The sequence below is a fragment of the Semicossyphus pulcher genome, unplaced genomic scaffold (assembly GCF_022749685.1).
Source record: "Semicossyphus pulcher isolate SPU_LCO1_2020_fin unplaced genomic scaffold, fSemPul1.0.p SCAF_19, whole genome shotgun sequence".
In the NCBI taxonomy this organism is placed as follows: domain Eukaryota; kingdom Metazoa; phylum Chordata; class Actinopteri; order Labriformes; family Labridae; genus Semicossyphus; species Semicossyphus pulcher.
The window spans coordinates 19408929-19429160 of record NW_027211692.1 but is presented as its reverse complement, the minus strand read 5'-3'; the positions used below and the strand labels follow the sequence as shown (position 1 = coordinate 19429160).

Genomic DNA, 20232 nt, shown 5'->3' with positions numbered 1-20232 from the left:
ACTCCTTGTTCGAGGAGACGCGAGGCCCCCCTGACAACGAGCTACCTACCCATTCCCTCCCTGTCTTTAGCACGGGCCGGCAACCGTTAAAAAAGCACAGACCTTTGTTTTAGTTGTAGCAACCCCCTCTAGTCTTCCCCAGTTTATTTAATCCTGCTGTACATCCCTCACCATGGCGGCGAGTGCGAAACGAAAACAGGAGGAGAAACACCTGAAGATGCTGAGAGAAATGACGAGTTTGCCTCACAACAGAAAGTGCTTTGACTGCGACCAGCGCGGCCCAACCTATGCCAACATGACTGTGGGCTCCTTCGTATGTACCTCCTGCTCTGGCATCCTGTAAGTTTTAAGTTGCTGAGTGACCTTAGCTCAGACATGGCGCACACAATAAAACATTTTGGTTTCCTCTCAGCTACATAAGGAAACCTCAGCCGGTCGGGCACATTGCGCTAGCTAACGGTACAAAGGCATCCAGTTGTGTCAGTGTGAGTTTAGCTGTTTTGACATTGTCTTGCTGTGCTGTGTTGGGCGGGGTACATAGAGGTGTCAGTGTTTAGCAGAGCAAGCTAACTTAGCAACCACCCAAGAGACTAGCTAACCTTAGCTTCCAATGCTAGCCTGTGAATTTATCTGACACTTGCAAGCTAGGTCTGCAGATAAGTCTGTGGCCAGCAGCTACTAACTACCAGTTGCTGCTGGCAACGTCTGGAAGCACCACCTTGTAAATGATCATCTATTGATGTGATGTGATGTGGTTATAGTTACCCCCCCACATTCAAAGGCACATGGACACATGTATTAATATGTTATTGTGCGAGGTTTCTTGTTATATCCTCAATTTTGTGTTATGTACTTAGATAAATTATCAAACGATTAATTTAATTTGAATAATAATGTGCTTTAGTTGTTAAATGTTAAATGGTGCTAGTCACCTGCAGGGAGTGGGATAGCCCCAACATTACCTAGATTCATCCCATCACCAGTTGTATTTTGTCCAGTCATCTACTATCGGATTTTAAAATATTACACTAGTCAGTCTCTTACAGATGTACACCGTCAAGCCAGTTCTTTGACAATGGTGACCAAAAACATATGGCCATAGTTAATCTCTACCATCAGTATAATAATATGTACAGAGCATTGACAGTTTCACTGTGGCTCGATGATGCGACTTCAGATAGCATTTGCCTGACTGACTTAAAGCTTTGCTGTGCAGTTGTGTAACCAAGCATCTGTAGCTTGTGATTTGGGATTAGTGAAGCATTCCATTTCTTCTTATTCAGCTAAAGATATCCCACCTCAATTCTGCTGTCAAATGTTGCATGCTAAAGAGGTTTTTGTTTTGTTGGTGTGAGTGATGTTTAAAAAGAAATCCAAAGTGGCCTAATGAAAAATTGTTGCATTACTTTCTAAAGATTTAAAGATCTGTTGCACCATGAATATCCAATTGACATACAGTCTTAAGGACTTATTTGCCTTTGATTACCGATATTGCTTGACATTGTACTATAGTGCTCATAATAACTCTCTGAAGCATTTTATGGATTACAGTGCTCTGTTGTGAGTATAATGACATCTGGTTCTCAGGAAATTTAATATGCCCTCGTAGATTAATTGCTGAAACCTTACAGCTTAGTTTTCATCCTGTACAGCAAGCTTGCAAGAAGGAATTTTTATGCACGTTTTTTTAATTGTTTAGAGGTCCTCTCTTTGCTCAAAATTGTTCTTTGGTTTTTGCATACCTATAAAGTATATTTACCCATCACAAGCCTTTGTGAATGAAAACATTTGAGAAGAGCAAAGTGGCAGTTTGTTGTTAACCGGTAACTCAATAAACTGTTCATTCTTCCATCCTGTTCTGCTCACTCATGCAGTAAGCAGTCTACGCAGGTCCCTCTAAATGCTTTATCGAAATCAATCTGCCACATGAGTAACGAGTATCCTAATAATGTTGCAGGGGAAAGGGAAAGTATTTGTTGCACAGTAATTCCCCACTGCTGACCTTTTAGTCGTCAGTGGAACAGATGTCAACTTTGATGCAATTTCACACTGCTTGTCCCTCAGAGCTCCGCCTCATATACAACCCTTGTTTGACCAGGTTTGTGCACTTTATCTGCACAAACTGCTTTTCTCCACTTAAAACATGATGGTTGTTAAATATATTGTTGAAATGAATGAGATTAGCTTTGTTTTTGCTGATGGGCAGGGTATGCCCTCTATTTCACTTCACCAGTGGCTCTGCTGGGACTCCACTGTGAATTTCCCATCTGCTCACCCTATGGTATTAAAGTCTTTTATGCGAGTTAATTGAGTTCTTTTATAGCATGAGATCACAATTCTCCTGTGCTGTCGTTCCCACTCACATTTTATTAAGACAAATCGTGTTGTTGGAATTTAATTTGCACAAATGTTTCCAGCAGAAGAGTGTGGGTTTGAAAGGATTGATATATACAGGAAGCCTGGTGTGATTGTAGGCTCAGGAAGTGGTATGGCCCCACTGTGCTGCTACATCAGCAGCATGTGCTGTTAGATGTGCTACAGGAAGTGGCAGAGAGTTCACTGTCTGCTCGCTCTTTCCTTTTAGTTCAAGTTAGGCAAAGACTCTGGTATTAGGAGAGTGAGTCGAGAGATTCGTGCCCAGACTTGATATGTTGTTTTGGCTACTGTCTTGACTGTAACTACTTTGACTCCTTTGACTCTTGCAATGTTTTTTCCTTTCAAAGAAAAGAAGAGCAAAACCCATCAACAAATGTACTCACTTTAAACAGTTTAGATACATTTATACTGAAAGAGCAGGTTGCTGGTTTTTAAGTCCTAAACAGAACACGACAGGTAGGGACATTACAAAGACAATGTGTTTTCTCATTTGCAATTCAGGCAGTAACAGTGTGGAATTGTTAAAAAGTGATGGCACGACTACCCACCACATAACCCCCCCCCCCACCCCCCACCACCCCATAGTTGTGGTTGTTTAATGGGTGGAGTTGGAATCTCCAATGTAAACACATTCCTCATGAAGGTGGAGGCGTTCCCAGGAGGAACACCACTCACAATGTTTCTTTCTAGAGAATTGCTCAGGGCAGGAAGTAACCCCACTTGGCCTGTGTGTTCCTGGGTAAGCAGGACTCGAGGAAAGACCAAAGCATAACAGAGAGGTCGGGAAGTGTCACTGGCACCAACTGTCTAGGATAATATTAATCATTGGCAAGTTAGCAGATATGACTTGAACTAATAAACACAGCATGTTTGGTTGCCCCCTTGCCCCTGACTTTTGATTTCCTGAATGGATGACTGAGAGGCTGCATCAGTAGGACAGTTAGCCATGAAAATCAATACTTTGTGTTTTCTGTGATTAAAAACTAAAACAAGTGTTGAAGAATGACTAAGGCCTTTGTAGGCTCTTAGAGTGGAAGAGGATGGTGGTGCGTTGCCTCTCTTCTATTTGAGACTCACCATTGCCAGTTTCTGTCACCCTGGAGCTGTTACAGTATGCAAATGAGCTGAGTTTTCCCCGGCTGAGCTGGTCTGATGCACAGTAGCGACTAGGTCATAATTATTTTACTGTGCAATATGTGCTACTGTCCTCTGACACACTATGCTACCCAGTTGACATGTGAATGTAGGTGAACTTTGCAACTAGTGCTGTGCAAGGGTTTAATTAAAACATAAATGTTTCTGTCGCAGATAATGTTGATGTATACAATATCGTAACGCAAGAAGCAGTTTGAGTTTGAGTTATTTATTTTATTGAATTGATATTACTGCTGTCATTTATTTCTCCCTACAGATAAAATCCTCCTGTGACTGAGCAAACTCACACTTGTTTGGAGAATGGACTGTAGGACCGCTGGCTTGGTAGTCCAGAACAGTAACTTAACAGAAACAAAAAAGTCAGTATCGGTTTACTAAAATTGAAAAACTGTGCAGTGAACCAGCTTTCATTTTAGACCTTAAGGGCTTGGGAGCTTTCTCACTGTATCTGACCTAGTTTCATCTTCATGAGACTACTGTAGGATCTCATCACTTACCTACCGCAGGGCGCTGAGAAATACTCACTCACGCCATCTTCTGTTTTCATACAGATACATTTTATTGAGAATCTTTGGAAAAAACGGACTACAGCAGCGTGTAATAATCTTAAAATTATCTCTTTTTAAATGTATTTATCATTCAGACTTTTGAGTCATTTGGTGATTGAGCTGTGTTTAATTTCCAGGGTGGATCCTGTAAAATATAGCTGTAATATCCAGGTGTGTTTTCTGTTTGTGACTTCACCCATCTTCTCAGAAAGTGCGATGATCACGACAAACTGGGCACAAGTTGATACATTGTTACCTTTAGTAACAGCCCTACAAGATCCCATGGATCTACTCCTTGTTTAGGAAATCGACTGTATGGACAGCTTTGTGACGCACCCAGCTTTTCTGATGCACCCTGGCTCTTGTCATATGTATCTATACTTTACTGAACAGCCACCTGATTGGTGGGTGGATGGATAAAGAATGGGTGGAGATAAGAACAAGTTCTGTTAGGGGCAACAGTAGTAAATAATTTAGCAGTCCTGTCTAGTATTTCACTGCCTCTGGGATCTGACTCCTTTATGTGTATGACATTGTGTTTGTAATTGTGACACTGTGGATCTTATTTCCCAGAGCAGTGGCTCTGCAGCACCTGGGGGTGCCTTGAGGACGAGGGTGCTGCAAGACTGCAAACGTGTCACGATAGGAAAAAAAATGTTCTGTCTCAGCTTATAGACAAGTCTCGTTGAGGAGTTCTCTGTAATAGGCTTAATATCAGAACAAATTACAGTTAAGTGATAAATCATAGTGCTTTATCCTGCAGGTCCAACCATTTGCCAGAAGAGCATAATCAGGAAACACAAGTGAAGTTTCACAGTTACAGTGAGAGAGCATATTTAAATATGTGGAAAGAACAGCTGCTTGTTCAAAGAGCTTGGCAAAAGAGCCAAATAGTTTAAGAAAAGCTTTGAAAGAAAAGTTTGGAGAAACTGGGGTATTTGATTGCCAACAGTATGTTCTTGTTGACGACGTCCCAAAACTGCTACTACAAGCTCACTTCATGGAGGATGGATAACATATTTGATGCCCTACTTTAACATGTTTTGGACTATTTTACATGTTGGTGCTAAATCTTACAATTGTAAGCTAAACTGATAAATCAGCCTGGCCTATATATCTGCTTATATAAGTAGGTAATCAAGTGTCATTCTGGCTATATATGAACCCAGTGTGTATGTGTGTGTTTTTAGTTACAGTTTAGATATGACGTTGAGAGAGGTTGGGGTGTGTTATGTGCAGTGTGCTTTCTTCCTATGCACATTAAAGCAGAGTTATTGGGCTATGAGTGCTGACAGAATGCTCTGAGTGCTGTGAAAGACACTGATGGAGGAATGCAGCTGCTGCCATTATGCTGCTGACATGCATTCGCTACAAGGCGGATATGAATAATAAGTAAAAAGACACTTAAGGTCACCTTTGATGTTAAATGAATCTTAATGATATTTGACTGATGACTCACATTTGAAGCTGTTGACTGATTTGCTTTGTCATTGCTGTAGAAAGTACAAACTTAAAGTTACTGTCGGAGTTGGTTTCAGTTCAGTGGATGTATTAATGACTTTGGTTATCAAAAGGTTCAATGACCCTATATCAGAATTAATTCCATATTACAATGAGCAGCAATAAGTTGTCTTAAATTCTTCTAGTGGCTGTGTGCTTCGCAAACACACTCTGGTCGCGGTTAAAATAATCTGCTTGCAAGCTGCCTGCTGATTGGTCACCTTCACAGACAAAACATGTGGCGACCTTGAAGCCAGCTTTACACTTTAACTCACAAGCAGGCCTGCAGCTTAATATAACCTCCTAATGCTGGCTCTCTTCAACTATTATAGCTACCAGGCATTTTTAATTTGGGCCGCTCTGGCAGAAGCTGTGACCTTCTGAGGAATATGAGCAAGGCTTGTGTGGCCTAATGGGTGTTGCTCCATAATGGAAGTTTCTATATTAAGGGAAATCACTCGTTCTGCCACTGTGCTGACAGCCTCAGCTCAGTCAATGGCAATTATGAGCGAGTTTCACCCACCTCCTTTGTTCCTCTATCCCTTTCTTGTTCTGTCAGTATTTGTCTCTGTCACTTCTCTCTGTAAGGCTGTCATCTTCGCCCCAGTTACAAACATCACCCAGTCAGCGTGTTGCTAATTAAACGGCCCCATCCTGAGAGGTGGGATCTGGAATATGTCCAGATGCAGTTGTCATGTACAGCGTCTTCAAATTAAATTGACCCCTGTTTCCATGTCTCCACCTACAGACGAGGACTGAATCCACCCCACAGAGTTAAGTCCATCTCCATGACAACCTTCACGCAACAGGAAATCGAGTTCCTACAGAAACATGGAAATGAGGTGAGCATGGCGGCTGTCCGCCCTGTCACAGTTGTTAAGGTTGAGGTGAACTCTCCCACAGCTTTCACAGGTGTGCTTTACAGCATGGTATCACTGCTTTCTCCTATATTTGCTGTCCATGTAAGCCAGTAAATATAACAAGACAAAATATTTCAAGTTTTACAGTTTAAAAATGGATGAACAGTAATACTATAGTCCAGTAATATTATTTGAACTTTAGTTCCATTTGGTCATCTTTTATTTTTTATAATAATGTTATTAATTTTTTTTTATTTTTAAATAAATACCCTGTTTATTACAGTGGAAAGTAATAAAAAATGGGCATTAAAATCAATTCTTTGTTTGCAGTAATATTAAAGGGCCAGTTTGCAGACTTTCAACCTCAGTCCTATCATGCTTTTATGGGGAGCTAATACCATTATGGTGGGACAAAATTGCAATTTCGCTCTGTGGCTTTGGAGGACGCTTCTCCAATGGGCCCTGGAAAACCTCCGGGGAGCTTGCTAAACTACACTTAATCAATCTAGGACGCCCGCCTCCAATGTCATGTGTCGTTCAAAATCGTCAGGTTTGAAATGTAGACTGCAGACCTGAAGTTTTTTTCGATGATCCACTGGTATATTCTCGTCGTATTTCAGATTCTGTACCGCTCTGAGCCATTGCCTGCAGCGATAAATGTCCTTGACTGGAAAACGGTAGTTTTTCACGCCGTCGTCTCTCGCTGGGCCGTTCCTTTAAGAGGGAGTGGCACAATGCACGCTGGGTGTTGTAGGAATGTAGAATGGACGAAACCACGAGCTGTTTGTACAACTTTCTCCACAGCTATGGCGCCAATTTCAAATATAATTGTTTCTATCGATTACAGAGAACACCAGCTTTGAGTGACAGTGGCTTTTCCAGGGGCCAATTGCTTCTTTAAGGAGATGTGTAATTTAAGTTAATTGTTATTCAACTCTGCAGTTCTGGTGAGCGATTTAGAAGCTTTTAGTGTTTTTCATTTGGTTTCAACTTAGTTTTTTTTATTATTTTTTTTAGACTAAACATTAATTACAACACCATACCTTTTCACAGAAGCTTTGTATGCATTATAGTATTTCATACCTACTTTTGCACATTGCAAACAATAAACAATTTGTTGTGCAAGTTGACCATAAAGTTGTTTCCAACTGGATTTCATCAGGCCGCTGCAATTTCAGGTTCTTAGTTCTTTAGGGCCAATTCTGTATGACACGCCTATTTCATTTTTTTAAATTATACGAATGTAAAAAAAAAAAAAGAACAGGAAATGACACGATAAGGCAACGTATTAATAGATTATATTGATAAGTAAAAGGTCAGGTTGAAACTGTCTGTAATTTAAATTCTGCAGCTCCAGAGTGGCATTACATATCTGTCCTGTACAGAGAAACCAAAGTGCCTGATCATTCAAGAGCCAGTTCTAATAAACCGAGGATGAAATGGAGCAATGCCACCTGGGAAGCACAGCTTATTAAAAACTGTAGCAAAGTGTCCGGGCAGGCAGACATGCAGGAGGGTCAAGGCTGGAGATGATGCATAAATCCTTCAAGGCTGCTAAAAAAATATTGCTTCCCTGAAGTTATTTATTTTTTCCATGGAGAGCACTTGATACTGGAAACACTGCTGGAACACAATGCTCCTTTACAGTTCTTACAGTAGCAGTTTAATCAATCAATCAATCAAATCAAATTTTTAAAAAGTAATTCAAAACTAAGGTGAGCTTACATGTGTTTTTAGTGGCATTGCACATGTGTACCAAAACCAGCATACAGAACATAGGTTTAGCAGCACTATCGATGCCTCTGTAGTGCAGCACATGCATGAAGCCTATAAATCTCTCTTACAAGATAAGACAAATACAATGCTGTCTTAAACCCACTGCCAGACGAAGGTAAGGCTTAGACTGATTTTTTTTACCAAGCAACCTATTCAGCCTGTGTTTTCCAAACAGGAGGCCAGCTCATGTTTGACTCCTCTACACAACATATGGCAAAGCACTCAACATTAGTGAACGCTCTTTTGAACTCAACCTGCACTTAATGGCTTTAAGGGGATTAACCATATCATCACTATATTTACCCATACCCTGTCATTTCCGTGTGCCTTGTACCACTATATCACTTCACCCCATGAAGGTAAAGTAGCCTTGCACTCATTTTTAGCAATATGTCCTACAGAAATGTTGCTTATCTTTCGGTTCCAGGTGTGTAAGCAGATCTGGCTGGGCCTTTATGATGACAGGACCTCCTCAATACCAGACTTCAGGGAACCGCAGAAAGTCAAGGAGTTCCTTCAAGAGAAATATGAGAAGAAGAGATGGTAAGTCAGTTTTACAAACTGGCAGTGCAAAAATATGAACACTCCTCTGGATGTGTGCACTGCGCAGACACGTAGCTTTCCTTTGAGTTTTTCTTCTCTCCGGCTTGGAATGTCTCACAGGCGGCTCATAGCAGTTAGCCTCCAGCAAGCCGCTAGATATCCGTCTTTAAATGCAAAGAATTTAGGTCATGACAGTCAAGCTGCTTTATGTGCAACATGTAGTTGTTCCATAAGGTTATAGGTTAATTAAGTTCAACTATGTATTTGGTTTAGCATAGTTGTTACTTGTGCAGGGTGACTGTTTGTGTGATGAGTATTTGGAGCAGTCTGAAAATTTAAACTTTAACTAATGGCAAACATAGCCAAACAAGATTCCGTCATATTAGTAGTTGCATATTAGGGATCGCTCACCTTAAGTAAATATTAATTTAATGAAACGTTTCATGAATTTAATGTTGTTTTATACAGTTGGACTTTTTCCATTAAAAACTTTGATGCATTATTCACAGAAATGTTGTTCTTTAAATCAACCATTAGATCATGACACCTGTTAGTCAAGGTTTTAGTTCTCCTGTTTGCTTAATGTTAATGAGAGCAATGAACAGTACATGCCTAGACATGCCAGGATTTGCTGCACACAGGTACTTTCACTCACATTGGCCTCTCCTGTAACACACTAATAGACACACAAACCAATATAGGTTTATTGGTTTTGGTCGTTGATGTATTTTTCAAAGCTGATTCGCATGTTGTGCAATGTAACCCATGATATGTGAATTGTTTGCTAGGTACGTACCTCCTGAGCAGGCAAAGGTAGTGGCATCCGTCCATGCTTCAATCTCTGGCTCCTCAAACAGCAGCACCAGCAGCACCCCCGAGGTTAGACCTCTCAAATCCCTGCTGGGGGAGTCGGCCCCCTCCCTACACCTCAACAAGAACACCCCACCTAATCAGGTAGATTTTATTTGGTGTGTGCACATAGTGTTTTTTTTTATTGCAGCCAAGGTTTAACTAATTAATTGCTGGAAGACTTTTTAACATCCAAAAAACATGAAGGACGAGCATTATTATCACAATAGGCCTATATCTCTTAACCTCATTTTATTAGATACTATTAACTTCATTTTATTAGATACTATTATTATATACTACCCACTGCTTTTTACAAAACAAATTGTAGACACAGAGTGACAGATATAATCAGTTCTTGGCTTGTTTCTTTTCTTCCTTAGTCATTGTGTTAAGGTTGTTCAAGGACTCATACACATATTTATATATTTATGTATGCTGATCAACACATGCCAGCAGTTTTTTCTCAAACCCTTATCTTGTCTTCACCAGTCTCCAGTGGTGAGCCGTGGACAAACCCACCAGCAGCAGTTCCATGACAAGAGGTTTGACCTCCTCAGTGACTTGGGTGGAGACATCTTTGCTGCCCCGCCCAACATGAACGCAGGCGCCAGCTCCAGTTTTGCTAACTTTGCACATTTCAACAGCCACACAAGTAAGGAGGACACAAATTTATGATTAAGCAATATGTCTAAGGCAAGAGGGAATTTCAACAGTTGATAGGACAGAAAAAATATCTCAACTTTGCAAAAACACAGGAAAGAGACATGATGACACAGAAAGAAGTGATGACATGCAGGAAATGAGCAATCACCGCAGTAATGTCCTTTTTTAAATGTGGGAATTGTCTCAGTCACATTATTTCAAATGCGGAACCACCACAATCATTAAATCATATGCAATAGGGGGCTGCATGCATGCTTTCATACAGCAGTTTTGGATTTGCTTACTAATCAAAGGCAGTGGTGAAATAACTGCAAATAAGAATGTGACGTGTGTATCGGCGTGTGTCTCTTTTTGTTGGTGAGAGCATGCAAATGCTGGAACAGTATGTGTCAAGTAATGTTGAAGCCGTTTTAAATGCCTAAGGTGTTTAAAGAGACAGCTTCATGCTGATCGACATTGCATACTAATTACTATCTCTGATAGAAAGTGGCAGGAGTTCAGGATCGTGCAGAATCTGTTAAATGTCAGCGGCCATGTACCTCCATGTTTGCAAAACATAGCCATACATTATCGAATAGTACCGGTGTTGCTACAGACAAACACATCTCCATGGTTAATAATGCCTGTAACATAGGGCTATTAGTGTTTGCCTCCCATGGTGGATAATGTCCTCTCATTTCCCCCTCAAAGAGCCATCAAGACTCACGCTTAGTGCAGTGAATGTGAACATAGCATCCACACATTTTCCACATCGCAAACATGAGCACAGATTTACAGCCCTGCGATGACCGGTGTGTGTAGTGCTTTGCACACACAATGCTCTGTGCTCGACAAGGAGTCCTGACAGTACCTCATGGAGAGGGTGAACAACAGACTGTCTTGCCTGCCTTTTAAGCCGCCGTGCACTTTATTATATTACATCACTCAATGATTATATCTCATATTTAGCACATAATCCATTGCATTTGTTTTGTAGTCCATGCCTTATTTCATTATATGTATAAATCAATTTTATTATTATCTCATCCATTGTTTTCCTCTCATTGTGATTTTTTTGTTCATCTGTCTGTCTGAACATCATCCTGACTCCACCTCCAGCGACACAGAATGCCAACGCAAATGCAGACTTTGCTAATTTTGATGCATTCGGGAGCACGTCTGGGTCGACAGGTGGTTTTCCCTCCGCACCCCAAGCCCCATTCCATCCCTCAAATACAGGTAGAGCAACTTCTCTTCACTGGTCAACTGACACACATCCAAATCACTCTTACATATGAACATGAGCTTATATAATATGTACACATGTGCATTGAGAATTTACATAAAGGCAACAAAAAACAACCTATTCCAATGCAGCATATGGTCTGCTGTGTTAGTTCAGATCTCTGTGCACCAAATGGTCCCATGAATAGTCATCTAAATGTAGATTTCCTCAATAAAAAGCTCGTTTTCAAAAATAAAGTTATGCATGGCTGCAGTTTAACACAATGACTGTATGTTTCTATAGTATGTGCCACAGGCCAAAAAGTCAGAGGACACAGAACATGAAGTACTTAAACATTGGGATCACTCACTCTAAGCCGGCCTTGTAACAGGGCTATTTTAACTTTGAAAAATTCATTTTACACTGATAACTGTTTTTAAGAGGCTTACCACTTATAGGTACAATCTGAGGTACAAAGTAATGTACATGTACTACAACTAATGATTTAGTCTAGAATTAACTGTTGTTATATAAGAATAATATGTCTTAAATACATGGTTGATGGTCTTTTTTATTGGATAAAATTACAATTAAAATGAGTAAGGATAATTTTGCATTAATGGGACAGATAATTTTAGTAATAAAAAATCTAAAAGACACAAAATGTTTTACTGCTGTAGTACTCTAAACAGTAAGCACACAGAATATTAAAGGGTTTGCTTGCTTAGCCTGATAAAGCTGGCATTTTAATTAAATATGTTGCAGTTATTAAAATAGAATAATTGAGGTATATTATTGTCCTCATCTTACCTCTGTCCTAATTTCCCTTTCTGAACCTTCATGCAGTTTCACTTAACATGTGCAGTGTACAACTTGTATTTGCTCTGCAGTAATTGTCTGCCTTTTTACCTTAACACTTTGCCTTCCCTCTCAAGTGCTCATACAAAAACAGTGACTGGAATACACAAACATGCAGTTATGCACGTCAAATAAATGTTGTGCACTATAGTGCCCTCTGCTGGGGGCAACTATCTTTGTGTAATGCAGCACAGTGCTGCTGTGATCTCTTTAGTATGCTTACTGCTTGATGGATAAAGCTTTCTCTCTCGTGGCTTTGTAAGATAATCCTTTTCTCACAGACGCTGTCTGTGCTATCTGGCCTAAGCTCTCCATTCTGTGTCACATATATTTCATCATTTTGCATCAGCAGCAGTCGGTTTGCTTTGTCTTCACGCTTTTTTAATTTTTACCTCTGGTTTCGTTGACGTCTGTTCTTTTGTTTCTCCGCCCTGTCTTACATCGCTCATTGCCCCATTTCTCCCCTCCCTTCTTTGATTTTTGGCTGCCAGCGTTCACTGTGCTCTCATCCAGTCGCAGTGTGGGTGAGTTTGCCACTGCCCTGCCTCTCCAGGGTGCACACAGTAAGTCTCTCTCTGGGCTTGTCCTCTTAACAGCTTTCACCCTTTTCACTGTCTCTAATGTGTAGTTATTTTGATCCTCCTCTCTCTGGATGTACTGTGAGTCTCAGCATGATGCTCTTTTTTTGTGTGTAACTCTGAATCACTGAGAATCCTACTGGTTGAAAACAGGGATTATATGGTTTAGTTGTTGTTGTCATTTATGAGAACAACTCTGCAGAATAGACCAAGTTAAAAGACATGATAACATAGCAATGTAAAATATAAAAGGGTAAGAGAGAAGAAAAAAAGCAGGCTAGTCGCTGTACTTATTTTAAGGTATCCTTAAAAAAAATGAACTGATTACCAATATGGTGGCCCGTATAGTACATTTTTGAGCTGGAATGTAAATAGACAGCAACTTGGTCAACTTGGAACACATCAGCTATTATCTGATGGCAATATAGCCTCTTACAGCAAAGCCAGTTTTTCGCTGCTTCTGGTGCAGCCAGCCGTTATTCAGATAAGCGATACATTCTTTCAAGGCCAAGACCTCTTTTTCATGCGCTCATCGTTCTTATCAGTCCAACCAGCAGCAAGTTGAAACAAGTGAAATGAGTTAAAGATAAGAAACATACGTTACGATAGCATTGTTAGCTGCACTTATAAGCAGATGTGTGTCATGGAGATGAATAAAAAGCTCTATATTTTGGTCAAAGGATAACCGCATTACAGCAAATGCGTTCCACATTTTTTACTCTCCACACAGACTCTTTTCCTGCATCCAACTAATGCCCGCTGAAAGGTTAGTGGAGGATACTAGTCTGACCACAAATACACCAGAACAATTCCGTCCCTCACTTACAAGTTCTGTATTCATACGCAGAATCTGATGCATATTCTTTAATAAAGAAGAAAGCCCCCTTTTGTGTTATTTCTGTAATATAATTACATTATGTGAACCAAGTGTAGTATAAACCTTCTCTAAACTGTGTTTTGACGGTTGCATGTGAGATTGTACCTGCCCCTTTGCTCTGATAGATCTTTAACTGTTTGCCTTTTCCCTGTCCTTAAGATGTTTTATACAAACAATAATCCATAGAATGCAAATCAACCAGTGGTTGAGACTCAACTGGTGTGGTGGTTTCACTGACAATACTAAAATGAGCTTCTCTTTCCTGTAGGGTCACAAAGACTTTGCTGTGTCTAAGTTAGCCTTTGTAGATTGATACATTTGTTGCATTCAAATGTATTAGTTCTCTGTGAGTTCTTAGCATGCTTGAGAAGCTAATTGTGTCTCGACTTAAATTGATGACAATGCGTGTTCTGAAAAACAAGTTGAATTTTCACCTGCTAGCATACCCGGAGATATAAGCGGGGAGTGTCTGAATTAGCACTGATGTCAAACAAAACAACGTTAGAAAAAAAAAAGAAACATTTTTACTCTAAAAAAGTCATGACTAATGTGTCCTAGTTTTTTGCTTTCCTGGTCACAGTGATAATATCTTACAGTGATGACTACAGAGTGGTTGGCAGACAAAATACTTTTTTTTATTGAACTATTATCAAGTTGATTTAAATGTATTTGTAATACATATTGGGTTGTCTGTAAATTCCTAACAGATCTGTAGTGCTGAACAAAGGTGTAACCCCAGCACTCATGAAAGTGTTATGCATTTTTTGGGTTCATAGGCTCATGGAGAGCCATTAAAGTGCGTTGATGCAGAATATATGGTTTGGAAGAGATGCTCTGTGTCCCACAGAAAATGACTCCACCCCAAGTTAAATGTCCATGCAGCTTCTCGTCTCCCTCTCCACCCTGTTAATGCTTTTTTCAAACCAACAATTAGGGTCCCCCTTATGACCTTTTAATCTCTCTCTTTCATACAGGTAGCACCTCAGGGGGACTAGCAAATGCCAATTTTGCAAATTTTGACAACTTCCCCAAATCGTGTAGTGCTGACTTGGGATCCTTCAGTTCTTCCTCCCAGAGTAACTCCACAGGAGCTGGCAGAGATGTTGTACAGAGTACTAGCGTCCATGCCGATAAATATGCAGCCCTGGCTGACCTGGATAACGTGTTAAGCTCTGCCAAAACAGAGCAAGGTAAACTTCTCCTGCCTAGCCCGTTGCATAGATCTCAGTTGTAGGGAAAGAGGAAGACCAAAAAAAGATCAAGGGAAACATTATGTAATCAGGCCCAGAGATTTAAGTCCCTTTGAGTCATTTTCCCAGTGCAGGGACAGCGATAGTCTCTCTTAAAAATCCAAACTGATTCAAAATTTCTAGTGAATGTACAATTCCTTAAAAAGGCTTCATATTTATATTTCTAAAATCAGTTCCCCGGCCCAAATGCTACTGAACCAGCCTCCCTAAAGGCGGCAGGCCACTGGATACGATAGCAACACCTCCTTGCTCGAAAAAAACAAACTTGCTATATGTATTCATTTAATTTGTGAATTTGAATGTGATCATCTTAACATGATCACAGTTCTGACACTGCATCTGTGAATACTGGGCTGGTACTATTTTCTTTGGTTCATATTACTAACTGTATTTCTGTTGTAGAAAATGCATATTTCCTAACAATTACACATTTATTCCCCGTTATTTTTAATAGGTTGATATGGCAGCTATCTCCAGACCTTTTGTTTGTTTCTTTTGAAATTAGAATTTTCCTCCTGCATTAATTGAGTTTAACTGGACTTAAGCTGGCTTGCCTGTTATGTGCTTCTATTTCAGGAGGTGGTATTCCTGGTGGGCCGAGCTCAGCTGCAGCGGCTGGAGTAGGCGGTTTGCCTCAGAAGCTGCCAACAGGGGGAGACCGCTATGCTGCTCTTGCTGAGCTTGATACCGTCTTCAGCCCTTCGCCTCCTGCAACCAGTGTTTACAACACCTCCAGCACCCCACAAGGGTGAGACACTACACTAAACACACTCACCACATTAAACTCCTTGCCAGGGTGAGTTCCAACAGTTTTAATCTATACCTAAATATAATATTATCCAAAGCAACTTGGCCTACAAACATACAGTGAAGCTCCTTCTACCACACTGTTTGGTGGACTCTGGTCTTTTTTGCTGGTAAGACTGTCTTAACATTGTTTCACTGCAGGGTTGTGTTTGGCCAAGAGACTGGGGTGTCAGCAGCACAAGCACAACAGGCCCTACCTGGCATGGCTCAAGGGTTTGGTGGTGAGCAATGGGGTATTCCACGCTTTTGTTTTTAAACAATTTTAGTTAATGCTCTATATTCTGTTTCACACTGTAGTCTTGGTTGGTGACTGGATATCTCTTTCCAACAGGTCAGTCCACCAATCCGTTTGTAGCTGCTGGAGTTGCCCCGGCAGCAGCTCCCACCAATCCATTCCAGAGCAACGGCAGAACAGCAAATATGGCAGCAGCTGCAGCAGCAGCAGCAGCAGCAGGTGTGTCTCTGAGTTTGTTTGTTTGTGTGTGTTCGTGAATGTTTGACACATATATTACACCAATCAATCAACTTAATCAGTTATTGCAATAGTGCTGTAAATCGTTTTGGCTGAAATCAGGTGTGTGCACTTCATGTACTGTATGCAAGATTTCCTCTCACACCCAAAGTGGCAACCTTTGCTCAAGCTGCCTCAGCAGAGAATAAGCCTCAGGCCACTCTGCCAAATTCAGAGGCAACCAATCAGGGAAGAAGATGAGATAATTAGAATATATAAGAAGAAAAAGTGCTGAATATGAATTATTTTCACTTTGTTGCCATTTAGTGGTGTGCTCAATGAAAGATGAAAGCTGCAGTAAGGTGCTTAATTTGAGATTCAGTTGTCTGTCTGATTGCTCTTGCCATGCTGAACAGGCTTGATGAGGGTTCTTCATGGGCAGGATTACCCTCCCACCTTCGGTAGGTTCCCTTGTGCTCTGTGCTTCCCCTGTGCTCTGGCTGTGCCTTCTTGTTTAGTGAATCTATCAGGAAAATGTTGTAGAGATGAAATGAATGACAACACTCAGAAATGAAGGGTTGACAATGTACATCTGGATCTGTTTAGCCAAAGTATAACATGAATGCCCCTCCTCTGAAAAATGTGTGTAATCATGGATTAGGCAATAATAACAATCCTAATTAATTTCCTTTGAGAGCGACAGAGAGATAAGAGTAATGCAATTTCATTATGATTTAAGTTCATTATTGTTCCATCTATCTTCATGATAGCTCTCATTTTGTTGAGAAGTAGGGGAGTTCCCACTATTGGGTTCCTGTAAATTCACTGATAATGGCTCCCTCAACATTTTCCATTTATTAGTTTGGAAATAGCATAAACTCTCTTTTGTCTTTTTGAATAGATTTAATTATAAAAACTAATTATGCACATGTTATTTACACCAATAATCAAGGAATCACCCAGTCATGGCTTGTTAAGATATTCTAATACAATGCTTCATTCAAGAATAAATCCTGTCACCCATTGAAAATTGTTGAGTCAAAGCCTTAAAGATATAATCTCGAAGATTTTCATGTAAATAAATGTCTGTTAAGTTGCTATTTATCGCTGAATGAGGTAACACAATGGTGATTGAGCTCATGGCCCACTGATGAAAGCCTTTGCATTTGCAGTATATAGTATTATTACGGACTGGGTGTACGTGGCGACATTCTCTGAATAAATCACAAGCAGCGCCCAGTTAGTGACACGTTTTCCATCAGCCAGCAGTGGTTGGTCTACCAGAGAGGGTAGGTGGAGCTAAGCGGCTGCTTTTCCGGTCTCTGCAAGTGTTGTGAGTAAACAGTAATCTACTATGGCTGAACACACAAAGAAAAGATCGATGACTACAGATACAACCTCAAAATACGTGAAAATCCAAAGAAAAAGAAACAAATTCGACGCTCAGATGAAGGCAAACAGTCTAAAAAGGAAAGCGACTGTCAGCGAGGAAAATCAAGAGTTAACCGTTTGAAAGGGAGCCAACTGTAGATGTCTAGTTATCTGGGAAGTGTGCTCCTGCAATTACCGTTAATTGCCATAAGGTGCCGCCAAATAGAATGAAACTGAGATCTTAGTGGTTATCACTTTAACCTTGTATTTTCGTACATATTTCAATATGTGTTGGTGCACCAGAGTTAATTTAACATGTTTCATTGAGGGGATGTTGTGGGCCTGTACGGCCTTCATGGCATTGGCAGCCACACTAATGATCACAGAATCATGTGCAGTTTTTTTACCTGCTAATTTGACCGGTGACCGAACATACTGCGCAGTATTATTGATATATTCCTAATTAGTGAAGCATTATGCTTTTTTGTTTCTTGTTGACTGTTCTGCAATCCCAAGTTGTTCATTTTACTCATTTAAGTTCACTTCTGTTATACTGCCTTCTAACCAACTGCTGATATTAATAACATCCTAATACTTTCATTTGTTTGTATTATGCTGATGTCTGCCAGCTCCCTTCTAGCATTTTTTTTATAGGTGTGTGTGTGTGTGTGTGTGTGTGTGTGTGTGTGTGTGTGTGTGTGTGTGTGTGTGTGTGTGTGTGTGTGTGTGTGTGTGTGTGTGTGTGTGTGTTTTTGTCATTTTAAAGTAAAATGAAGGTATTTTTGGGTCTGTTAAATTGTCGTTTCCCTGTAAATGTCTTGTGCAGGCTTCATTAACCAGTCGCTCTCCTGCTGTGTTGCAGCATCTTTTGGCACAGGTTCCATGAGTATGCCAGCTGGATTTGGGAACGCTGCAGCCTACAACCTCCCGACCAGCTTTAGTGGAACCTTCCAGCAACCCTTTCCTGGCCAGGGGCCCTTCCCCCAGCCTCCTGCATATCCCCAGCAACCCAATGGTGTGTGTCAGTTAGTAGATCATGTAGATGTAAATATAACTGCTTTAATAATCATGATGAAGAATAAGTGCAACAACATGACGATTACTCAGTTTGGAGACAGGCTATTCTGCTCTGGTGCAGGATTAGGTTTACTCACATTTTAACACGAGTTGGATGTTTGTTTTGATTTGTTGTCGGTATATATTGAATTTTGCATCACATCTCTAAATGACAATGACCATGTCTGTCAGGTGGTGGATATCCAGCCTATGGCCAGGCAAAGCCTGTTGTGACTCCTTTCGGACAGGCCATGGCTGGACCAATGGTCTCTAGCAACCCTTTCCTGGTAAGTAAAAGGGGCTACATGGCATGATGTTACACAGCCCCATGTGCAGAAATTATTGTTGAATATGACCGTGAAATGTGTGTGAGTGAGTTGTGTCAGTTGTAAAAATTGAACAAGTAAATCAAAGCTAGACATCATTTTATATAAATTATTAGTGTTCTTTTATCCCCAACTTAGAGTTAATGGATAGTAACTACTTTTTCTGATTGTGTATCTGTTTTCCCTTAAGGGTGCTGGTCCATCTGCACAATATCCTGCAGGAGGTTCCTCAACGAATCCCTTCTTATAGCGATCCATCCAATCAGCTCCACTACAGGGTCAACAACTGGCGCGCTTGCACCTATTGCACTGTTTTTGTTTCACAAGTAGCTTTAAAACACAATGTTTGTAAGGATTTGTATTTTCTATCGCAGTTTGTCACAGATGGAACAATATGACAGACAGTCCTGCTGACACTGTCTATGGCTACAAAACAAAGTGATGGTGTGTGCAGAGGGAGAGGTTGATCCCTTCTTCTCTATTTAACCTGTGAACTGGCCTGGCCTCTACTGAACCACAATGTATAATCAAACTGGCTGAAAACTAAGTTATTGCATACAGTGTATCTCATTCATTATGCTGCAATTGTGTACATATTATTTTTCTTTTAGGAAATGAGCTCTTTGTGCATATCAGTATTTGTATCTACCACACAAGATTTGTTAAGACAGAACTATTGCTTGGAAAAGCTAATGGGTACTGCCACTTACTGTATTTGTGAAGAACCAAACTGTTTATTTGTGCAGGATACTTTTTAGGCAAATTTATTCTCACTTAAGAAAAAAAAAAAAAGCCTATCGTGTTGGTAGGAGATGAAAGATGGAGTGACTGCTGCCTCGAGAGGAAGGGGACTTGTTCTCTGTTAAACCCTGCCCTGCTGACAGAGTCCCGGACACAACGCTTCTGAACTACAGTCGCCACATCCATTAAAGGGTAACATGAATGGCTGATGAACTGAAAACCACTTGCATTGGGTATTAGAGAATTTTAAGTTAATATGTAAATATATACAGTATATATATTAAAATGAATTTTACGTAAGAACTGACCAAACCATTCATTCATATGGATTTATAAAAAATCTTGTATATTTGTTTTGTATAAAAAAAAAAGAAGCATATTAACGGTGTTGCAGTCAGTATTTTGAAGCTTTTCCGCTTTAAAACCAGCATGCGGCCACT

At 40.4% G+C, this 20232-nt stretch overlaps 1 protein-coding gene across 4 annotated transcripts; it reads left to right on the top strand.

Moving 5' to 3' along the window:
* The first annotated feature begins 13 nt into the window (after positions 1 to 13).
* On the top strand, positions 14 to 20095 carry agfg1a (ArfGAP with FG repeats 1a). 4 transcript variants are annotated; one of them, XM_069668652.1, is made up of 13 exons: positions 14 to 339; positions 6328 to 6421; positions 8643 to 8758; positions 9547 to 9712; positions 10100 to 10262; positions 11372 to 11491; positions 14765 to 14980; positions 15617 to 15788; positions 15989 to 16068; positions 16179 to 16301; positions 18532 to 18684; positions 18918 to 19012; positions 19242 to 20095. In XM_069668652.1, the coding sequence occupies exons 1-13, from the start codon at positions 173 to 175 to the stop codon at positions 19299 to 19301; spliced, it is 1725 nt and encodes a 574-aa protein (XP_069524753.1). In that variant the 5' UTR covers positions 14 to 172; the 3' UTR covers positions 19302 to 20095. The 4 variants fall into 4 exon arrangements, with proteins under 4 accessions (XP_069524753.1, XP_069524751.1, XP_069524754.1 ...); XM_069668650.1 differs by having other exon boundaries at positions 15989 to 16080; XM_069668653.1 differs by lacking the exon at positions 14765 to 14980 and having other exon boundaries at positions 15989 to 16080.
* The last annotated feature ends 137 nt before the right edge of the window (positions 20096 to 20232 follow it).